Genomic DNA, 24890 nt, shown 5'->3' with positions numbered 1-24890 from the left:
AGATACATGCCCAGGATCAGGTGTCCAGACACTTTGATAATCTGTGATGTACATTAAGGCGACTCTTTGCAACATCTTACCTGTGTAAATAACCAATAATGTATATGTCATGATATTGGGCTTGCTAAGTTTAACCAGCACTGTTTAATGTTTTTTTTTGGATAAATAAAAAATAAAAAAGAAATTAAAAAAAAGAAATTGAAAAGAATTGGTGTGGCAGAGTCAAGTTTCTTGGATGACCATAGTCAGATGTTGGATGGGTTTCACACAACCCAGTTACATGCAATGTGATACCCATTGAAGTAGGTCAGCTGCCTCCAGTCAACTGGAAATTTTCCAGTAACAGGTTTGGCTTTTAAGCAACCATAAGCAGGAAGCTAATATATTGCAAAAGAGACTCCCACGCATCATAAATTAGTGAATTGCTCAATCCTGGTTGATTTACTAAATTATGACGTGTTGAAGGTTCTTCAAAAGTTAGCCAAATATCTGTTAACAAAGGTTTTTTATTTGTGACTGGTGAGCGACAAATTATAGCCAACTTTGATCGAAAGAAAAATGAAAGAGTATCCTCAGGCCACCTAGGCAACAGCAGAGTCACTCCTTGCCGCATTCTGAAACGGGTTGTGTGGTTTTCATAGGTTTCCAGTTAGGACCTTGTGATATTTACTCTCTTAAATAAGATGGGGGTCTAATACTGACCCACGTGGGCTTCCAATGCTGTTTTCACAGGGCTTGCGTAGGAGTCAGTTATTTTCACTATTTTGCAGCAATCTTGTAGATTTGACTTGAACTGACCCAGTAATAAGGAACCGTGGAGAAAGGGTGTACGGCACTGTTTGCGGCTCCTTCCTATAGGTGAATCAGGATTAGTAGACACATTTTATTTTCATACAGTTTTTTTTATATGCATTATATGAAGTTGGGTGGAGCTGTTTCTGTGTGATACCCTGAGTGATAGCCTGTTTGAAGTTTTAGCGGCTGTTGTTATGGATGAATTTGTTTAGCTGTTTATCTATACACTGTTGTAGGAATCTAACCACAAGGGGTGATTCATGATAGCCTTAGTTTCAGTCAAGGCCACGGTGAGCTTTGGGGTTTTGAAATATTGTGTTGATTATTCCCGTCTTTAGGGATGTGTGAGCAAATCTTATTTTTAGGTCAATGTTACACAGTTTTAAAACATTTTCTGTGTCCAGTGCTGTAAGACTGTGCACCAGGGACCCCCAAGAGGGAGTGTACAGACCATTTTGCCAGCCCCATCCAGTATTAGGTCCACGTGGCCCCTGGAAAACAAAAGGTCTTGGGCGGATCCCGGTGCACAGTGTTAGGGCAGCGGTGTCAGTCCACCTCAGCCGCAGATGGAATGCGCCTTGTGAAGAACACTCCTGCACAATTTATGTGATATTGCCAGAGTGGATACAATGCTAGAGTTCCACCCTGCTGAGTTGATGAGGGATATAAGATAGGTTTTAATGTTGTTCTATTTGCAGTAGTATAGCGATACGCATTAACTATTTGACTAGTCCGCCGCAGTCTATCCCAGGAATCTGTGTATCTTCTTTGTCAGGTATCGTCCAAACAATAATGGACAATAAAAAACAATGCACAGTTTTTGCTGTAATGTCTGTTACAACCACTATACCTACCCTGTAGCTTCAGAAAGTCTCCTTCCATAAAACATCTTTGCATCTGTTGTTGATTCTTTCTGACGCGTACATTAAATGTTGCAAAGACACATGGTTTTACCAAGCTGTTTAACGTGTTAAGTGCTGTAGAGTGATGGAAAGGACGTGTTGATTGGGTAGCAGTGGAGTCATTTAATAACATACATGCCTCAAATGCATTGTCGGGCTCACGTGAAGTGCAGTCCAAAAAGGACAAACCAAACAAGTGGGAAGAGAACAGATGTGGCAGGTGATAATTACCGATTTACCAGGTGGCAAGTAAATGACATTTTCGTCACTAGCAAGCTTTTTTTGTTTGTTTTTCCAGTGTACTCTTGTAAAAAGTGCCTTTTTGCATTAGTAGTTTGCACAAAGAACAACTTTGTGTTTGTGTTAGCCCACGTTCTTTGTGTGGCCAGTGCTTCCGAGCAGTAGTTCTACTTAACAACATGTTGGTGAAATATTGTTCTTTAGAACAAGTACATTCAATCAATCAACTGTGCCTGTACCTTTCCTGATTTCTTTGAAAGCCAGTGGAAAAATCTGTTTACCACCTTGTCATTTCTGTTGTGACAAAGATACATACAATGTGCTGTACTCTCTTCCCTTGATCTATGGTTATAATGTGGTTGAACCAGCCTCAGCCTGATATGTGAGGTGACATAAGCATTTGAGTCAAAGTAGGCCCAGCTATTCTATGCAAATCGATTTTGGAGTGAGATTTTGTAAATACCGCAAACATAACGATAAATTATGCACATTTATTATTTACAATCTGCTTCTTGATTATATTAAACATTATCCTTCTTTTGTAATCGATCCACTCAAACTGATCTCTGAATGCAGGGATGCAAACCATGTTGTATATTTTTACAATACATAGTGTTGGTACCTGTGCATCAGGATGCCAACATGGCCCTTACGACAGCTTTGCAATTTTCGGGGCGCCATAGTGCGCTAGTAACATCAAACACGGCTCCATTGTCTTTGAAAGTCTGAGGCAAAATGTTGGGTGCCAAAAGTCCTTATGCCAGCCTTATGTCTCTAATTACTGGTTTTCGCGCATGTTTTGTTTGAACCTCTGTTTCTCTTTATTGCAGTCGAGAAAAACCTTGGCCTCGTTTCCTACCTACGTGGAAGGTAAGAGATGTTATTTATTACATACATTGTCAGAGTTTGTAATTGTTAAAAAAAATTGTTTAAGTTTTCTGTCCCGAGGTGGGTGTTCAGATGTTAATTGCTCAAGTTCAGGGCACAAGTAAATTTCATCTGCTTGCCTACCTAGCCTCTCACCCCAATTCCATTTTATGCTCCCAACACTGTATTTTTTTTAATCTACTTCATGATTTAATTTGTGTGTGATTAAGTGTCCTCAAGTGTACCATAATTTATCCGACAAGCAATACGGTTGATGCCAGGAACCATGTCAGAAATTTGACGAGTATCTCCCTGTGGAAATGAGAAAGGTGCTTTGTTTATTGAAATTCCATTATCTGATTCACGCTCTCATTAACTTCTCCCGAGAAGAGCTCTGACTCGGCTGTTCTGTGTATTCATGTTTGAAGATACAGGGGGATTAAATCCTCATGCATAAAAAAATTAATCTGAATTCGCAAAGATAAACATTTCTCTGGACTAATCTTTTGTGACCATGTCCCAGCCTGGGCAGCGAGGTCTTTCTGTCGCACTGCGAGCTGGAGAATGATGACCCAGAGTTGGTTTCGAATGGTGTTGGGACTATTTGACCCAGAGGCTAGGTTTGGAATACAGATTTGTGATTTTTTTCCCCTCCTTTATAAGAAAATTTAGTACTTATCTTGTTTTTTCTCTGTGTTTAAACTGATATGGGTGAGCCAGACGTTATGTCAAACACCTTTTTAGGTCGAGTTTACCAGACGGCACACCTAGCTGGTTGCGAAAGTCATATTCGGAATAAGATCGCCCATTGCTTACTATTGGTCGAGTTTCCTGTCACTCTTATTTAGTTGATTCTTATTCATGTCCCAGCTAATCAATGTTGTATTTGGCCCTCCTATGGAGCATATCCTCTCTCCATCTTGCATCAATCCTTCCATTGCTTACTTTTCAAGCACTGCTTTTTTTTCATTTCGACTGAGCACTCCTCGAGAATGCCTGTGTTTTCCAGCTGCCCCCCTTGTGTACTTCTCTTCCCCTGCACTTAGAGTTGCTCACTGTCACAGTGTCTTCTCCTGTCCCATCTGTGATGCGCTCGCACTTGTGACCTCTCTCCCTTGCTTTCTAGCCTATGTACTTCTCCCAGACCCACTCCATGTCTCTCTCTTGCCTGTTGCTTCTGTTCCCCACCCCTCCTATTACTTCCTTCTCCCCGCCCATTGTGTTGTTTCCTCACCCATGCCATACTTCTGTCATCCATTGCTTCTCCTCCCCACTCCCAGCCTCTGTGTTGCTTCTCCTCGCCCACTCCCTCCTGCTCCTTTGCCTTTTGCTTCTCCTCCCCTAACCCCTCCTTGTTTCCCCCATCTATAGCCTCTGTGTTGCCCTACCCGTGCCATCTGTGTTGCTCCCCCAGCCATGATAAAAAAAATGCCTTTGCACATTATTTTTCTTTCCGATCCAACTTGGAGCGGGAAATTAAAAAAAGCTCCTGCTTCATTTTGTGGGCGCTCACGCCAACAAAATGGTGTAGCCAGCTGCGTTGTAGGCTTTAATTGCAGTTATTTAGCCATGCTGTATATGTATAGCATCTCTGAAGCTAAAAAAACCTTGACAAAGTCGATAGGCCTCAAAGATGCGACCTATTGGTTTACCAGTGCTTGTTTTGTTTAACTTTCAAGCTATTACACAGATTCACACCAAGTTTGGTAGCTGCTTAGTTAATTTACTATTGACTCTTCCTTCCGAATTTGACTCTGATCTGTGATGAGGTCAAAATGTATTCTGTAACAAAACTTTTTGGGGTGTCCATACAAAATATCCTTTCCATTTTTGTTCAATTTTACAGCTCAGATACCGGATTTCGGTGCAGTAAGCACTATAATTCTGATGTTGAGCCCCATTTCTTGGACAAGACACATGAAGGCAATAATTCTCACCCCCAATAAACCCCAAACACCTTGGTGTCGGATTTTATCAGATGCTATCATTATTGCGCCCGACTCTGGGCCAGTTTAAGGAGGGCCTTAATCTACTTCACATTACAGCCCTCCAGCTAGTTAGTGTTCCAGCACAGCATTAGGAACATGTATTTCTATTTATATATAGCCAGAAATAAAACCAAAATACATGCACAAGCGATGCTCTGTGTGGTAGATTTGTCTAGTGGCGTAGTTAGCCTTTTGGCTGCCCGTGTCTGTCCCAGAGTTTGCCGCCCCGCGGCGGCCAGACTGAAACGGGTGTGAGATGCTAATGAGATCTCCTTTTCGTTTGAGAGCGGGGGGTGGGGACTGATGCCCGCTCCGAGACCGCAGGCGGGGGGAGCCCTCCGCCCCCAAAACTCGTGCTACCAGAGGTGGACCCTGTTATGTTCGGTATAGGACTGAGAAGGACAGCGGGAGGTAGGCGGGCAGCATGCACTCCGGGATCGTGGAGGAGATAGAAAACACACACCTACGCTTCGTATTGCGCTTCGGTGCACAGAGAGAGAGAGAGAGAGAGAGAGAGAGAGAGAGAGAGAGAGAGAGAGAGAGAGAGAGAGAGAGAGAGAGAGAGAGAGAGAGAGAGAGAGAGAGAGAGAGAGAGAGAGAGAGAGAGAGAGAACTGCATTTCTTTTCTCTAGTCCATTACAAAACCTCTCAGTCGAGACGACACCGCTGGATTGGCTCTGAGATGATATCTGTGTCCACCTCGACCTTCGCTCACATCTCTACGGCTTTCAGCTCCAGCCGCCCCCGGTGAATGTTCCACAACTGCCCCAGGCAGTGGGGGAACTGGCCCTGGTGGAACACTCTCCTCATCAAAGGCGTCGCCCGTCGGTTCGCCACCCTCAGACTCTGGCACCATCTCACTTGGTTGTGCCGGGCACCGGTATTTTTTGAATTGGGAGATGTTCCTGGTGACTGTCTCGTGGCCCCTCTGGGCAGTGACCATCGTGCCCTTGACTGTCTGAATCACCCAGGGCTCCGGTTCAAACGGAAGGGAGAACTTCCCTCGTGGATGTCGATTCTTCACCAGCACCCGTTCACCGGCCACAAACGCATTGCTCCTGGCATGGCGCCTCTGGGACATTCGGTCATTCTTGGCCCGCCTCTGTCGGAGGCGTTCGGATACTTGACGATACGCAGGCAAGGATGGTGTCACCTGGGGAAATACATCATTCAGCACCCGTTGATTGCACAGAAACCCAGGGCTGGCCATGGTGGTCGAGTGAGGCGTAAGTCTGTATTCTTTTACGAAATTGTACAGGGCACACTCCATGTTCTGCTCTCGAGACATTGCTATCCGGAGCACTTTGTTCAGGGTGCGCATGAAACGCTCGGCCTCACCATTAGCCTGTGGCCATCGTGGTGTGATCTTTACATGACGGACACCTCTTGATCGGAGGTATTCAGAGAACTCATGGCTGGCGAATGGCGGACCATTGTCTGTGCGTAGCTCCTTGATTAGCCCATGGCTGGCCATAATTTTCTCGAAACGAGGTATGGTATTGCTCGCCGTAATGGAGTCCAGTATCTCAACCTCGGGGTATTTTGAGAAATCGTCAATGACGACAAGCATGTGTCGGCCATCCGGTAGGCTCCCAAAGTCGGCACTCGCTCGGTGCCACGGGTGAGGAGGTATATCTTCCGTCAGGATTGGGGCCGGCGGATCCGCTGGGCCTACCGCTTGGCAGAGCGCACAGGACCGGACAGTCCTCTCCACCACACTGTCCAGATTAGGGAACCACACCTTGCTCCTCAGACGGGATTTTGTCTTGACTACCCCTTGGTGCGCAATGTGAGCTAAGTCCACCACTCGCTGTTGTAATGACCTGGGGATAACCAGACGCGTGCCTCTCATCAGACATCCCTCGGGGGACACGGCCAATTCAGACCGGACGTTGTGAAGAGCCCTTAACGCCAGTTGTGCATCATCTGTGCGGTGTGTCAGGTTCTCCAACAGGGAGTGCCACCTTCCTGATCCAATCGCGGATATCACCAACTCCCAGCAGTCATCCTGTTTGGTCGCCTCCAGGATGTCCTCGAGCCTGATGGGCAGGGGTCGAGAGCGTTCCACCACCAGCCTGACATACTCCTCCGTCTCCTGCGCTTCAGACTCCTCTTCTCGGGTAACTGGCCGGGCATGTCTGGAGAGGAAGTCCGCGGGGTTTTGCGTCCCCGGGCGGTAGACCACTTTGAATTGATATTCCTGCAGCTGCAGGATCCACTTTTCGATTCTTGGGGGTGGTTTCGACGACACACCCATGAAGAGAGGAATCAGCGGTTTGTGATCAGTATGAACCGTGAATGGCTGCCCATAGAGGTAGAGGTGGAAGTGACGACACCCCCAATGTATCGCAATCGCCTCCTTTTCGATGTGGGAGTACCTTTGCTCAGTTTCTGTCAGAGCCCGGCTCGCGTAGGCAACCGGGGCCCATTCCCCGTCCAGTTGCTTCTGGGACAATACAGCACCCAAGCCGATGGGACTGGCATCCACCGACAGTTCGGATTCCCGGGTGGGGTCAAAGTACGCCAGGGTGGTTTCGGCGGACAGAGCGTGTTTGGTGTCCTGAAAAGCCTTCTCTTGACTGGGGCCCCATTCCCAGGTTGCGGCGTTCTTCGTGAGGTCCCGTAGAGGTGCTGTTAGATTCGTGAGGTTCCGGATGAATCGACCACAGTAGGTGACCATGCCCAGGAAGCTTCTCACTCCGGTGACTGTGGTCGGGGCCGGTGCCGTCTGGATGTCTCGAACTTTGGCAGGGTCGGGCGACACTCCTTGTTGCGAAAAGTGATATCCAAAAAACGCTATCTCCTTTTTTAGGAATTCGCACTTCTCGCGATGCAACGTGAGACCACTGTCCTGGAGTCTCCGGAACACGCATCGTAGGCCGTTCATGTGTTCCTCCAGAGTCGGCGCATGTACAAGAATGTCATCACTGACATTTATGACTCCACTGAGGCCAGCCAACACCCCTCTGATGGTATCCTGAAACACTTCCGCCGCGCTGGACACCCCGAAGCTGAGGCGCTTGTAGCGGCGCAGGCCCACATGGGTGGAGAAGGTGGTTATGGCTCTTGACTCGGGATCCAGCAGGAGTTGATGGTAGCCCGCCCGAAGGTCCATCTTCGAGAACCAGCGCGATCCGCTGACCTCCGCAACAATGTCGTCGACAGTGGGCGTCAGATGGCGTTCCCGCTTGATGGCGTGGTTCGGCAAACGCATGTCCACGCATATCCGGACTTCACCCGGCTGTTTTGGTTTCCGGGCTATCACAATGGGGGAAACCCAAGGTGTTGGTCCGTCCACTCTCTCAATGATGTCAGCGGCCTCCAATTTTCTTAGTTCCTCTTCAACCTTGGGCCGCAGATGAAACGCCACTCTCCGATGCTTGAGAGCAACTGGTTGTACTGATTGGTCTATGTGCAGCCGTACCAGGTGGTCCTTCAGGCATCCAATGCCGTTGAACAGGTCTCGAAATTCTTCCACCAATGACTCGACATCCTCCAGGTGCACAGCGAACGCAAAAACCACCAGTTGCAGATGTTCCGCCGTACGACAGCCCAACAGCATCCCCGTACCCTCCTTGGTGACGTACACCTTGGTGCGGACGGAGTTGGCCTCGTGGGCGATGTCGGTGGTGAAGACGCCTACCACAGTGAGGGGTGTGCCGGAGCCATAAGCAAACACCTGTATGGACGTTGGCTTCAGGACGGGCTGAGTTGGGAAGGAATTCAGCATGGACTGGGCCATTATGTTAATGGACGCACCTGTGTCGATCAGCACCGGCGTGAGATGCCCTGCAATCTTGACGTGACACTTCGGTGCCCTTCGTCTCGGACATCCATCAGGCTGTAAGGCGTGAATTACATGGACCGTGCCTTCGTCCTCATCGTCATCCATGTCGTCTTCCTCCGTTTCGGGTGGAGGGGCATCCACCGCATTGATCTGCCGACTTTGTTGCCGCTGACGTCCCGCCGATCGGCACACTTTGGCTAGATGGTTCAGACGACGACATGCCGAACACCTTTTTCCTTGCGCAGGGCATGGACCTTGGTGTGGGTACGGGCCTCCGCACATGTAGCAGGTACGAGACGAGGGTGGTGGTGTTCCGTGTTCCGGCTTCTTCTTAGACGTTTTCTTCGGGGTCGTCGCCACCACCGCGTTAACTGGCTCTGTTTTCACTTGACGTTGGAGGGCCGTTTCCATATGTGCGGCGCGCACCTTGGACAATTCCTTGGACCGGCCCATGGTGAGAATGTCCGCCATGGAGATTCCGGGCAGTTCGAGGACTCTTTCTCTCAACTTCACGGACGAACAGCCTTGGATGAATTGCGCCCGCAGCTCGTCATCTGTGTCCGGTAGAGTACAGGTGCTTGCCAGTTCTTTCAGACGAGCATAGAAGGTGTCAACTGATTCCTCCGGTTGTTGCCTTGCTTGGCGTAAGAGAAAACGTTCGTAATCTGGATTCGCTAGGGGCTCAAAATGTGCGGTCAGGGCCGCCTTGAGTGTGGCATAGGTGTAGGGAGGGCCGGTTTCCACCACGGACTTGGCCAATCGGTGAACTGCAGAACCACCCAGATGCAGGAGCATGGGCCGATGTCGTTCAGGCTTGAGGCCGACTGCGGCAAAGTAATTCTCCAGGCGCTCCAGCCACTCTTTCCACTTGGCCACCTGGGCGGACGGCGGGCCGTCCACAATGAACGCCTCCACCGGGGGAACCGTCGTCATCTTGGCGCTGACTGGGCGGGAGGACCAAAAACAGCAGGTGTAGGCAGACTTTGAAACGACAGATGAGGCGCTTCAGGGATTGACGCAGTCAAAACAGCCAAAACTCTGCACTTCCGGCGCAGGCCGCGGCAAGATGCGGCCTACAGGCACCCAGCATCCAGGTCACAGGGACCGGGCGTCGAGCGACGGCGAGCACACTCCACGTGGCACCAGGCGGCGGCAGGTAAGACCCCCTGGGCAGGAATCAGCAGACGCGGGCACCCCTCCGTCACACAGCAGCCTATGCGCCACACCGACGCCGCCACCACAGACAGCAACCCACTGCAGAGACACAGACAGCAACTGACCGGGAAGAGTAGGCTGAAGGGGGGGGCGTCCTCCAATGCAGCACCGCCAGGACACAGGCACATGCGATGGGGCAAACCAGGCAGCAGGCCGGTCGATGAGAGCGCTCCCACGTGCTCTTGGTGCAGGACGGCAGCTTCGATGCGGGGCGAGGAGGAAGAGCACACAGCACCGGTGACTGGGAGAAAGCAGGGAGGCGGCCGAGACAGGCCGCGTGTAGACGTGCGAGTAGCAGCGTTCCGTGTGGCGGCCGCCACCGGAGCGGGTCAGGCAGCGAGGATCCAGCCGTCGGGTAGCGAGAGTCCGGAAAGACCCCCTCGTCGCCAGTTGTTATGTTCGGTATAGGACTGAGAAGGACAGCGGGAGGTAGGCGGGCAGCATGCACTCCGGGATCGTGGAGGAGATAGAAAACACACACCTACGCTTCGTATTGCGCTTCGGTGCACTGACCCGGATCATCCGGTCCAGCCCCCATTTATTTACCTAGGCCCTTCCGGGTCACAGACGGGACCACCCTCGCGTAAGCGGGGGGGGGGGTGTTCCCTTGAACATAACAGACCCCTCCGCTACGCCACTGGTTTTGTCCAAACATATAGTGGTCTCTTATAATTATCCCAAATCTTTGTTCAAAATTATATTGAAGACTTTGAAATACCTATAGGCTGGTAAAGTGAATAATCCTGTTGCTCAAATGTAGATCACTGGCTCAGTTACATTGTTTTAAATAATTAGTGTGTGTAGTGTTGTCATATCAAGATTTTAGAGATCACACAACATTTTTCATTACAGTACAGGACTATAAGTAGAATTTAGGTAAATGTTGTGACTGTTAATTTAGTGGCATAAAAGTGGTAATCGCCAATCAACTACTTTGGGAGGGCTGAAGTTTACATTGGGTTGGAACTGTTGGCCCCATGCTTTCTGTCACTTAAATATCCCATTCTCAGCCTTAGCACTAATAAGCATTTGTATTATTTTATCACAACCTTTAAACTATAAACATGAAGAATGTGATGCACGAGACTTCCATTATCAGTAGTGCACACTTTTAGATCATTGAGGTAAAGCAGACATAGCCGCACCCATCAGGGGGTTAACATTCCCGGTCAAGGGGTGGCTGGGGTAGTGGGAATCAGACATCCCAGAACGGATAGTCCCACCCACTGCAGACACCATTGTTCATGACTTAATATAATCAAGTTTTACCCATTTGCTCTTTCACTTGAGTCATTGTTGTAGTTCATCCATGGGCACCAAATTGGCCAATCCTGATGACCAACCATTAAACCGAAGTTTTAAAGCATTTTATTCTGATGTTGGTGAGTTGTGGTTGCATATTACAAATAACATACATTTAGCATTTGGGGGTCTGTGTATTCACCACTATTGTATGAAGGCAGGCAGTAATCCCCACCCAAAACCCCACTGGTCTAGGGGAAAGCCATATTGGGTGGCAGACATCATTTGTCTGAGCATATGATTTATTTTTTAAACACATCATATCGCCTTGATAGATTAAAGTCATAAGTATAACAGTGCAAGGTAGATAAACCACATGCTAACAGGTACTGTTTGGATCAGACATACTCGTATATACCATGCATCATAGCATAAAGAAAAAAACAGTTGGCACTCACAACCAATAAATCAGTTAAGATGGCATTTTATACAGACTTGTCACAAAAAGGGATCTGTACACAGTTATGTAAAGGTATACAGGAAAAAGTGCAGCTTCACTACTGCTAGTTTACGAAGGTCTTTGAAAACAATGTACTATAAGAAGTCGTCAGTCTCTCCATCCTTAAATGGCATGTCTACTGTACAGTTTCAGAACCTGTAGAGGTGGCAGAGGGGGTTCTCAGTAAGAAGTGAGGCGTGGCCAATATACAAAATGGATGCATGTACAAGAAAACTATGCAACTATGAGTCTGCAAAGGACACCAGTTAAATATGCTACAGTGACTCTCAACAGATTATTCTTTGCCAGAGTTTGAAGTTTATTGACAATTTTCAAGCTATTACTTCATACTCCTTTATAGTTGACCTCAAAATATTGTATATTCTCTGCCTTAGTCCTTAATTCATCCCAGCATTACACCCCAGCTGGAGAGTTTTCCTTACCTTGGAGCTTCCTGGAACTATTCAGCTGCCACCTGTAACAAGAAAAACAATGGTTCCTCCTGGGCTGGTTCACCCTCTGCTCCCCCTCCTTTCCCCTGCCATGCCACATCCTTGTTACCCTGTAAGGGGAGAAACAGAAGCGCAGAGTCTTCTTCCTGGGCCGCTTCTCAACAACTGCCCAGGAGAGTCCTGTTTTGAAGTCCACTCTGATTCCTGAATCTTCCTCGAATACCACCTCCCATTCTCTCACTAGTTCTTTTAAGTTAGGAGTATCAGCATCCACGCATTCCCTTCTTTTTATTGGCTCCTGCAAGGTAAGCCTTCATTTTAAACTTATCCTCCCCATCAGGGCATTCTCTTCTCCCAGTTCCAGTTTCATCTGTTATTAGGGCTTGCCTGTTTAAGCCCTGCCCTTCTTCATGTCAGGACACACTGGCCCCAAAACACTAAGCCGCCATCTCTGCACTGTGTGCCTGGCCAGAGTATCTGGCACCAACTCGGGCTTGGCCAGTGCATGTTCTCTCCCAGCATACCGCTATCCTCTGTCTGCCCCAAACTCCGCTCACAGTCCAGAAATGATGTGGACCTTTGGGGTAAGCTTGTTCCTGCTGAGAATTGTCTCCAAGCCACATAAGTATCTCTCGCCTGTCACCATCCCACGGCAGGGCTTCCCTTTTGTGTTGCAGCTGTGAACTGGCTTCATGGCATGTCGGCATCTCCGCCTCGGCAAACCCGTTGGCAACCACCCCAGGAAAGTCCTGACACCCCTCCTTATATGCCCATCTTTTTCAATCTTGTCTAGGTATAATGTACTTGTTGTAATACTTTTATCTGCACTAGCCTAAAACCAGCTCAAATTGCCATTACCCTTAGATATTGCGAGGGCTACTTTACTTATAATCTTCCTTTCCTCCCAAGTCCACCACCTAGTTCTGGGCTAGTCAGCGGTCTAGTGCCGAGCCTGTGTTGAATGTTGGCACTTCCTTTAAAGCAGGCGGATTCCCGCAATCTGCGCCAGCCATGCTGTCCATTTTGACTCGCGGGCATCGTATCACCTACAAGGGCTCTGAGCTTCTCTCCCTGAGACAGGAGTCATTCTGCACTGTTCGGTCCAACTCTTATGTCAGCCCCCTACTTGCCAGCAATGTTGTGCTGCCCTATAGGGACGGGGTCTGCCTCCCAGGGCCCAGTCTTCTCGAAGCCCCAAGCCCTTTTCCTTAAACAGGCTGGTGACATGTGCCCTACCCTGTAATATTAAGTCACTACACAAAAATGCCTTGCACATTCACAGCATTTTGGGGGAGGACAAGGGCAACATGTTTTTCCTGATCGAAACATGGATGCCAGATGTAGAATCGGCTAGCACGGCCGGTTACTCCATGCTGCACCTGGATAGAGTGGAATAAAAGGGGGTGGGATTGCTATCATTTACAAACACTTTCTTAACTGTACCGGCTTTGATACAAAGGAGCTTCTTGGGGCGGAGTCTATGGGCTTCTGCATTTCACTCTGCAATCAAAATTCTGGCCGGTGTGCTGATCTGTCACTCCCCCCCCCCCCCCCCACACCCCCACATCACCACCATCTTAGGCAGGAAAGTGAAATTTCTGTCCTCCCTAGATAGGTTCCTCTCGAAGTACATGCTAAAATACTCAATTTTTACGGTATTAGGGGACCTCAATATACATGTGGACTCATGCTCTGACCCACATGGCCAACTCCTTCTGGAAAATATGTCATCATGGGACATGCAGCAGTTTATGACCCAGCCCACTCACAGTTCTGGTCACACCCTAGATACCAGCCAAGTCTCGGTACTTGATATAAAACCACTGACCTGGTCCGACTATGCACTCATCTAATTCCACTGTTCAATAGATCACGGACCGCACATACGCAGGAAGCGTTCCTCTCTATGTCACCAAAATTGGGCCATCATCTATCCCTCTGAGTTCAGCCCCGCCTTGAGCGAGTATCCTTCACATATGCGTGGGGACATGGAGGTTGATGTTACATTGGTCAACACCTGCCTTCTACAGGCAGCTGAGTGCATCACACCCATCAAACCGAGAGAGGTCAATCCCTCAGTAAAATGACAGTCAGCCCTTTGCTCCGAAAGCATTATAAGAAACTGGAAAGAAGCTGGTGGTGTTAATACCTCCCTAATGATAAGTCTCTATACAAGAAGGCTTTAAATACCTTTCACTGAACAATCAAGAAAGCTCAGTCTGACTTTTTCACAGGTGTGCTAGACCATCTCATAACAAACCTGGTGAGGTAATCAAAATCGTTAAAAGGTTTACTCAAACGGACGTCCTGCTTCATCCTTTAACACCCTCTATCAAACTCTACACCCAACTTTCCAATTTCTTCGGAACCCAAATCAAAACCATTTTGGACTTCGTACATTCCATGAATGCCATCTCCATGAGTATTAGTGGACCCATGGCTCTGCAGAAGATTACAGTGTCCCCTTGTTGCCAATTGCTGCATTAATTTGACCGGATCTCGCTAGAGGAGTCTGCTCACGCCTTGAGAGCATGTAAATCTATGTCACTGGATGACCCTTGCCCTCCTCATATTCTTGTTGCTAACTGAGACTCTATTACCCTCCCTTTAAATCCGCTTTTAAATCCGTCGATACAACCGGCCACAGTGCCCAGTGGCAGGAAACAGGCCAATCTGATTCCGTTCTTAAAGAAACCTTTGGGGGACAAGTCCAACCTTGCCAATGTTACACCTATTTGTCTGCTGCCAGCCTTTACCAAGATACTTGAGAAGCTCATAAATAAACAGCCTTCTTGGAGCAGAACATCTTACTTCATCCCGCCCAGTCGGTCTTTCACTCGGGTTTCAGCACCAAGACTACATTGCTGGAGATGGCAGATACGATCAGGCTAGCGGTGGATCAAGGGAAGCAGGTGGTACTGACTCTCCTTGATCTATCTGCAACTTTTGATACAGTATCGCGTTCGACACTCCTGCAGCGCCTTGGTGCCATAAGTGTCTGTGGCTCAGCCTTAGCATGGTTCCACTCCTTTCTGGCAGACAGGTCCCAAACGGTATGGATGGCGCCTTTTGCCTCGGAACCTAAACCCCTGGGTCTGCACTGAGCTCCACATTGATCAATGTGTATATGACTCCTCTAGTGACCCTAATAGAATCATTTGGAGTACAGATTTTATCTTGTGCAGACGATATGCAACTGCTCCTCACTCTAGATAGAAACACACCCAAAGCACTGCACAATTTCAAGGCATGCTTGACCGCTGTGTTTCAGTGGATGCGCGACAGCTGCCTTCATTTTAACACCAGCAAGACAGAAATTCTGCTCTTTGGGATCCCCCCGCCCAGCTGGAACAATGGCTATTGGCCAAAGGATGTCCCCACCACCTGCCGCAATAGCACGTAATTTGGGGGTTACATTCGATATCACTGCTTCTTTCACTCCCCAGGTAGCGGGGGTAGTAAGTACCTGCTTTGGCCTGCTAAAGATGTTTTTAAAAATTCCTTTACCTCCTCCCCCTTACACAGCAAAAAACTGTGATCTAGGCCCTGATCACCTCTAGGTTGGACTATGTCAACTGGCTGTACTGGGGTCTACCTGCCTCCTCCTATATGTGGTAGGGGGCCTTCAAACCAATTTTGATGTTCTTGGTAAATTAGTGGTATTTCTAGTTCTTCATAAGCTGTGTAGCTGTTAGGAACTGTATCTGCAGTGTATGTGTGAAACAGTCTTGTATTTGTATTAGCTGCTGGCAGTGTAACCCATGAATGGAATATCTCTGTCCTGAATGCTTTGTGGGCCTTAACCACGAAGGTGACATCTCAACCCGTCTGAGGTAGACCACGTTGTAACAACATTTGTGTAATCACATGTCTGCAGTTAGCTGGTATCTTGATTTCTGGTTCATCGTCAAATATTTGAATATGTGGAATCAGAGAGGGTACCTCTATGTGGAGATCCTTTAAAAAGTACAAGCTTAAACAACCAATAGCCAGTACATAGGGTGTACCGACTCAGCTGAGGAGGATTATTTCCCTAACAGTACGGATGTCTCTGGTTAAGAGGAGAGTAGGGGTCTTTGGGTATACAAAAGAAAAATACTCAGGCAATCCATAAAATAAGAACCCAAGCTAGAACATTGGCAGTGCCATGTCATACAGCTTATACTTTCTCAAGTAAAACTGTGCATTTGTTGGACAACATAACCATCAGAACTGTGCGACTCTGATTCCCTGCACACCGTCCGGATATGTTGGCCGAAGTCCTGCTAGCTCACAGTGAACCATCTGTAACCATAACCTGACAGGGTTGGAAATGGATTGTGTAACCTCGGAACATGACGACCTCGACTCCTCAAGAAAATCGTGGTCACAGATCTAGAACCCTTTTGCTTAGTTACTTATGGATACCCAAAGAGATACACAAGAAATACACAGTAAAGCATTTCAATATTTATGGAATCATTGTGATTCTTGAGTAAAATACTTTTGCTGCATTATTCAATAGAAGTAAACAGAATAATGTGATTAGCATTACTAGAATGGTTAAAATGAGGACCTGTTCAACCATTTTGCTTATTACAGGGAATATATGCTTGCATACAACTACTGTAATATAGTGTACTCCTACCTAGCGCATCCTAACCTATCACGTTTAGGATGAGGGACTCTGCCAAATCCCTGTAGGGTGATCTAATTCCTTGTTACCTGTGGGTTAGTGCCATCAAGCTGTCCGTCTTGATGTAGAGTCGGACAGCATTCCTCGCATGAGGTAAATGGGACCAGCTGAGCTGGGATTCCGGCATGGATCAGCCTCTAAGTGCCAGAAAAATGCTCCTCTGTCTAAGCAAAGGCTTGATGCCATATATATATATATAAAATAACGTCCTCAATGTTGCTATGCCGAAGCCCCAGCCAGGCCGATATTGTTTATTCTATTGTGATAGCTCTGTCGCCGAGCAGGCAAAACAAATAACGTTGTGCGTGATGAACTTAGCCCTTGTACAGAACTTTCAGGGTGTTTTGTTAGAGTGACTACAAAGTGATAGTGTAAGCACAACCCAGTTCAAAGAATATTATCCTGCATGTGCACGCAAACAAATATGTCAAAAGTCATTGTGTTTTGGGAGAGAAGGCAACTTAAGAACCTGAGCATATAAAATGACGTTTCTTAACCCGGCCTCATGTACCCATGTGACAACAGTTGATGCAGAATGCGTCTGCCAGGATTCTGCTGCAACCCAGGAGAGTTCACATCCAACCTGTCTTAAACTAACTACACTGGTTGCCCATCAAAGAATGTGTGAGGTTCAAAGGTTTGAGTCTGACACACAGAGCTTTTTATCACTAAGTAGCTGATGTGCTTTACAAATCCCATAATAATAATAATAATAATAATAATAGTGGTACCTCAGTCTATCCAATTGCCAGTGTTCGGCATTTTAGAGACTAGTTCTGATAACACTGTGTTCCAGTCGAGTAACATCCTTGACAGGGACCAACAAGGCAGGTAGAAATTTCAAATATTTAAACATTTATGTAGATGCAAAATCATTCTTCGCTGTAAGTTATTCAAATGATACAAGTCCTTCTGGGCTCCAGGAGAGAGCCCTTCTATAGCTCACATTTAAAAATCCCTGTTTTTAAACTTCCTCAGTCCATGTTTATAGAGGAGTAATACCTGTTAATCTATTTTCCCATCCCTGTTATTTGGTGGTTTCTATCCAAACTTGAACCACTCTAGTTGTAAGATTTAGTAGCCCAGAGACTATCTATATACTCGGAGCGATGTCTCATGTGGGATGAGCATGACCAATCATACCATTGTGTAGCAAGTTAAATAGCACATTTGCAAATTAGAAAGCGTGGTTCTTCCATAATACATTTGAGTCAGAATGGCTAGTACTATCAGTGGCGGTCCCATGTCATCGAGTAGGGTACAACACATTGATTCAACTTTGTACAGAGGATTTCTGGCTTCCAGGATGACGTATGCTGCTGTATGTAGAAAAAGTATTACCATTTTGTGTAGTACTACCCTACCCAGAAACAAGAGGATGACCTTCAGTGCTGGACGTAACCCGGTAAAAGTAACAAATGATGGACAGAATGCTGAACAATGCAAACATTAACCCCCAGATCCCTGTAGGGTGATCTAACTCCCTGTTACCTGTGGGTTAGTGCCATCAAGCTGTCCGTCTTGATGTAGAGTCGGACAGCATTCCTCGCATGAGGTAAATGGGAATCAGCTGAGCTGGGATTCCGGCATGGATCAGCCTCTAAGTGCCAGAAAAATGCTCCTCTGTCTAAGCAAAGGCTTGATGCCATATATATATATAAAATAACATCCTCAATGTTACCATGCCGAAGCCCCAGCAAGGCCGATATTGTTTATTCTATTGTGATATCTCTGTCGCCGAGCAGGCAAAACAAATAACGCTGTGCGTGAAGATCTTAGCCCTTGTACAGAATTTTCAGGGTGTTTTGTTAGTGTCTACAAAGTGGTAGTGTAAGCACAACCCAGTTCAAAGAATATTATCCTGCATTTGCACGCAAACAAATATGTGTCAAATGTCATTGTGTTTTGGGAGAGAAGGCAACTTAAGAACCTGAGCATATAAAATGGTGTTTCTTAACCCGACCTCATGTACCCATATGACAACAGTTGATGCAGAATGCGTCTGCCAGGATTCTGCTGCAACCCAGGAGAGCTCACATCCAACCTGTCTTAAACTAATTACACTGGTTGCCCATCAAAGAATGTGTGAGGTTCAAAGGTTTGAGTCTGACACACAGAGATTTTTATCACTAAGTAGCTGATGCGCTTTACAAATCCCATAATAATAATAATAATAATAATAATAATAGTGGTACCTCAGTCTATCCAATTGCCAGTGTTCTGCATTTTAGAGACTAGTTCTGATAACACTGTGTTCCAGTCGAGTAACATCCTTGACAGGGACCCACAAGGCAGGTAGAAATTTTAAATATTTAAACACTTATGTAGATGCAAAATCATTCTTCGCTGTAAGTTATTCAAAGAATATAAGTCCTTGTGGGCTCCAGGAGAGAGCCATTCTATAGCTCACATTCAAAAATCTCTGGTTTTAAACGTCCTCAGTCCATGTTTATAGAGGAGTAATACCTGTTAATCTATTTTCCCATCCCTGTTATTTGGTGGTTTCTGTCCACACTTGAACCACTCTAGTTGTAAGATTTGGTAGCCCAGAGAATATCTATATACTCGGAGCGATGTCTCATGTGGGATGAGCATAACCAATCATACCATTGTGTAGCAAGCTAAATAGCACATTAGAAACTGTGGTTCTTCCATAATACATTTGAGTCAGAGTGGCTGGTACTATCAGTGGAGGTCCCATGTCATCGAGTAGGGTACAACACATTGATTCAACTTTGTACAGAGGATTTCTGGCTTCCAGGATGACGTATGCTGCTGTATGTAGAAAAAGTATTACCATTTTGTGTAGTACCCTACCCAGAAACAAGAGGATGACCTTCAGTGATGGACGTAACCCGGTAAAAGTAACAAATGATGGACAGAATGATGAACAATGCAAACATTAACCCCCAGTCACAAAGATCTGAGTTTAATCCATCGTTCTTTTGCTCACCACACCACTCCACTCCAGTTTGGACCCAGCCATATGCAAATCAGTTTTGACCCTGTCCCTCATGGGAACAGTCCAGCCCGAACTGCCAAGCCAGGTCCTCCCTGGACCGGAAACAAGCATCCTGGGACCGGTTTCAGGCCATCACCCCATATCAGCCAGGCTAGCTTGAATCCAGTGGTGCAGTGAGCACAGGACTCACGTCTGGGAATACCCTTCCCACTTAGGGTGACAAATGCAAAAGGAACAAAGGATGTATGGAATGCTGAACAATGCAAACATTCACCCCAAGTCACAGAGATCTGAGTTTAATCTACTGTTCTTTTGCTCACCACGCCACCCCAGTTTGGACCCAGCCATTTGCAAATCAGTCTTGACCCTGTCCCTCATGGGAACAGTCCAGCCCGAACTGCCAAGCCATAACCCTGAAGAACTGCCAAAGCTTTGTATAGGTTACTTCTGTGGAATTCCTAGACATTCCTCATAATGTAAATGCCCAGTTAAGTGAAAACCTTGGTTGGTATTTTGGACGGGAAAGAGTAGTTTTCATAGGATCCCATGCTGATCGAGGGTGTAAAGGGATGTATGTGAGATAATGCTAAATCCAGTGAATTTACGGGACACTCCTACAATCCATAGATCCCTGTCTATGGGTTTAACCAGGTCCATGACGTATAGAAGGATATCATATGCATCTAAAGACACTTTTTCATCAAGTTAATCTGTGTATTTTATCAAGATGTCCTTGTAACCCAGGCACCCTGAAATTCTTGCACCAAGACAAAGAGCAGTGCCAAAAAGAGTCACTTCTGCTTCGTTCCCCTACCCAGAGTGAATGACTCCATTTCGTCACACTGAGGCAATGGGAGTGATACTGCAGCTCTCCCTGTGGAGTTTGACTGGGAACTAGCCATCTGATTCTAGCAGTGGTGGACTCGCCCAAAAGCGATACACCTGCAGGGACTATCAATCTGCCAAGACTTGCCATGGATGGGATTGACTCTCCCAGGGCCTTGCTACACTGAACATAGAGGGCTCTTAAGAAGATCTGTCGGGACTCCAGGAACAGTATCCCAAAATTGCGGGATAAGCAAATGACAGAGGGACCCAAGTCAAGAGGAAAGATAAAGCAACCCAAATAACTCAGGAGAACACCATCCCCCAGTACTCACAAGGTACTGCCGAATGCAATGTGTGCCAGGAGGGCGCTAAACAGCCTGAGGGTTCTGGGGATCCAATGGGGTAGCCCATGAGGGCTGAATTGATGGCTTCTGTCAGGGATTCCTGGACGGCATTGGAGGGGAAGATTAACTCTAGCTCCATAGAGGTCAACCTGCTACGTACTGACATAAGGTATCTGAGAAGGTTAAATCCGCGTAGAGCTCAATAGGAGAGTTATAAATGGAAGGGACAACCTTCAATGATCAGATGTCCAAGATGATGGCAATAACAAAGACTCTGAACTCCAGAACGGACATACGGAGGGGAGTAATAATTTGCGATTCTTGAGCTATCTGTAGGGAGTAGAGCACGCCACGCCGGATTGCATCCTGAAGCAGTGTATTCTACATACACTTAAGCCCCAAGGACTGTCACTGGTGTTTTCCATTGAGAGCGCGCATAGGGCTGATGAGGCCTCCAGTAGGGGCCCCTTAAAGAGTACTCATAGCCAGGATTTTCAACTATGTGACATTAATTACAGTGGTCAGAAAATAGCCATCTACCTGACTACATCAGCAAGGTTCAGACTAGAAGAAAGACTATCATTGACGTGAAGCAGAAACTGCGGGCTCTGAACCCTCGTTACATGTTATTGTGTACTGCTAAATTGCGGGTGGTGGAGCAAGGTAAAATGCATGTTTTTGAATGCCCTGAGGAGGTGTGGTCCTGGCTCTAAATCTGGGAGGAGGTCCCCTGGTTGGAATGTGGAACTCTCCAGATTCGGCCCAGTAGGGAGAAGAGGGGGAGTTGCCCGGTGATTAGGGTCCCGTGGACCCATGACATTGGATAAATATGATCTACTTTTCTCTGTAGACCTAAAATACAAATATGCTGTCTTCAGGAGATTCACTTGATTGACTCGGAAGACGAGAAATTAAAAAAGAAATAGAGGCGGCAATTGTACTTGTCCACGTACTTGTCTTATGCCAGGGGGTGTCCGTGTGGGTGGCCCCTAGGGTACTCTTCAGACTCATATACTCAGAAGCAGACATGGAGGAGTAGTATATCCTATTGCATCGGACACTGGATGAGAGAGAAATCGGCATCCTAAACCTTTATGCACTAAACACGGATGACAGAGACTTTGTAATCAAGGTCCAGGATTTATTGACTAGCTGCCTTGGTGTCGCAATACTGTGTACGGGGGACTTTAATTGCATATTGAATGGGGTACCTGACAAACATCCCCCATCACACAATAGGAAGCCTCACATGATGACTGCATTGCACCAAGTAATGTTTAATACGGGTATGGAGAGAACTTTGTCCGCTGGGTAGAAAATTCTCCTGTCACTCTGACTCTAGTAGACTAGTAGACAAGACCAGCTATATGGGTCAGGAGGCATTCTCATCCGGGAACACGGGGGTCAGTATCTAGTGAGGTATTTATCAGACCATTCCCCACTGAAAGTTGCCATTGACTGAGGCAATAGATGGGTGGACTCTTACTCATGGAGAAGGCTGCCAGGGGTCTTGCTGGACCAGGAGTATTGGGAAGACCTCGCGACACAGTTGGGGGCATACTTGAGTATCACCGGGGAGACATGGCCACCAGGGGAATGAGTGGGGGTCACTGACAGTTGTGGCTTGTGGGGTCTGCCTAGGGAAGGAATTCAGAGTTGATTAACACTTGCAGAAGGACCTGACATTACAGGAAACTATGCTAGCAGACTTACAGCGGCGGAAGTCAGGAGGAGGGGATGTGGAGGCGGAGCTAATGAAGGCACGAAGATCCCTTGGTGAGATATCGTAAAGATTAGATAGGCTGACATGAGGAGACTACAAGCAGCACCTGCATAGGAAAGTCAATAGAAAATGACTTGCTCTTTGGTTCAGGGGGTCTCCAGGAATGCTAGATTAAGTTGATCAATTTTAATTATGTACATTGCACGTATCTTATGCCTCTTAAGCCAGCCAGGATTTATGTGGGCTGCGTACCCTTGCTATGGATAAGGGGGAGCAACATTTTTATATTTGGCATGATATTGTGAGGACATATTGACATGCGGGCGGTGGTTGATAGGAACTGTTGAGTGACAGGGTTGGCACTAGACACATCCCCTAAGCAGTGTTTACTGGGTATTGTGGTGCAGCTCAAACAAGGAAAGATGAAATATTAATTCCTCTAATTGGCAGTCCTCCATCGATCGCTTTTGTTACTGACACAGCACACATTTCAAAAGAATTTTGCTCCTTTATTTGTATTATAGTATGAGGGAGCCTGCAATCCATATAAAAGCCTTTCTCTAATTTCCATGTTACAGTTGAGTTATGATGCCTCTAGTCACCTGTAATAACGAAATGATGTAGCTGCTCAACTGTAATAGGTTATTACAGCTGAGTTCTGACATCTCAATGCCTACTGTAAGAGAAAGGCAGGTCACAGAGCATAATTATACCTCCTGTGAAAACTAGGAAGAGTTTCATTTTTCTGATCTCTTTTTCTAAAAGGAACAGTGATCTACAGAAATTAGATATTTAAGGCACCATGTTTAGTTTTAGGGCCACTACAGGAAACAGAAGCTCTCCGCATGTTTCTCCACAATCAGAGCTACAGCATTTTTTATTTGACTCAAGTAAAAATGTTACTAATATCTATTTTGGAACACATTACTAAATGCTTTTTGGTCTGTTTAATTTCAAACTACAGATTTAGATTGTATTCTTCATGCCTGCAACCATAACATTGCTTTCATATGAAAGAGCAAGAAACCAACTATTTAATAGTTTTTGGAAAAGTTTGTGGTTTAGCGATTTATTATAAAGGATAAAATACTCTCTGCCATGCATTAAAAGGATATTGCAAGTCACTTTGGAATTCCATGACCTTATAAAGGAACTCCTCCATCACCCTGTTCCTTTAAATGGTCATGGAACTCCTATGTGACTTGTAATATCCTTATAATGTCGGCAGGGGGTACAAATGGCAGCTTTTGAGATGGTTATCCTTGGGATCTTGCTAAATAGAAAAGCAGCAGCGCTGCACAGTTGTTAACAAAGTTTCAATTCATATAAGTGGATGTGTGTTTTCTAAAGATTTTAAATAAATATTAATGACATAAGTTTTCAATCATGTCTAAAAACTATGAGCAGAGAAGTGATGCATAATAATTAAGTTTAAAATATATTGATTAAATAATTATTCAAAGCAGCGGCGCAGGTAAAGTGTTATTCTCTGTAGTGGGGATCTGCATTTTCTGCATTGCTATCCCAGATTTTCCATGTTTTTATGAATCCTGATGTTTCTGGTATTATGGCTCTGTGCACTGTGATACCACATTGAGTACCACAGTGTGTTTGCTATATCCCTAAAACTGTTCAGTAATATTGGTTTCCACCAATTGGTGTATTTACCTTTCCATTATGGCCAGTCTAATGTGGTACAGAAATTGCATCGGCGACGTGGATGTTAAATGTAACATATGAGCTGCAGTAAGCATTTAGACCATCTACGTGAGCATTCCTGGAACCAAGAAGAAAGAAGACTTTGCCTGACAGCAGTAAGAAATATTGCTCAAGAACTCCTGATTCCTGCTCCTCACCAATGGTCAAGCGGTTAATCTCTTGTTACATGCTAGACCGACACAAAATGCAAAGACCTTGTGACATCAAGAAGGCCCAACTGACCACTGAGTTGTTGTCTATGCAGGAGCACCCGGAGCATAGAAAGAACCCTTTGTGAAGGACCTGAGGGCTAATGCAGCGACCAGGAGAACCTTTCCCAGCAGCTGGAGAAAAGTTGAACTTAGTCATTTTATACGTCCCGAGGATCAGGACAAGGTGCTGAGGAGTTCCAGACAAGGGTGCACCTTTGTCCGGCAAGAAAACCAGATTCCTTGTTGAGCTTTTGCCGTGCTAAAAAGAGTGGGACCTCATGGTAATGGTATAAAGCCCAATTGAGCTCTCGCGGGTACAGTTTCCAGCCTTGCCTTCCTGGTGGTTGTTAAAAAACAAACAACTGACAGGTAAATCGTTGGACGGAGGTGTGGAGACAAATCTATGCCAGCAAAGAAGTGACCACAATGGGCAGGGTATGGCATTATATCCGACTTCGAGA

At 46.4% G+C, this 24890-nt stretch overlaps 1 protein-coding gene across 4 annotated transcripts in view; it reads left to right on the top strand.

Moving 5' to 3' along the window:
* APBA1 (amyloid beta precursor protein binding family A member 1) overlaps positions 1 to 24890 on the top strand; it is a 413377-nt gene that overhangs the window by 311131 nt on the left and 77356 nt on the right. For all 4 annotated transcript variants that reach the window (XM_085633001.1, XM_085633007.1, XM_085633010.1 and 1 more), the window contains one exon: positions 2768 to 2807. In XM_085633001.1, coding sequence (XP_085489127.1) covers positions 2768 to 2807 — 40 coding nt within the window. The remainder of the gene's footprint in view (positions 1 to 2767; positions 2808 to 24890) is intronic.

The sequence above is a fragment of the Triturus cristatus genome, chromosome 2_1, assembly GCF_964204655.1.
Source record: "Triturus cristatus chromosome 2_1, aTriCri1.1, whole genome shotgun sequence".
Classification (NCBI taxonomy): domain Eukaryota; kingdom Metazoa; phylum Chordata; class Amphibia; order Caudata; family Salamandridae; genus Triturus; species Triturus cristatus.
The sequence above is the reverse complement of the archived record's forward strand: the minus strand, read 5'-3'. Positions and strand labels throughout refer to the sequence as shown.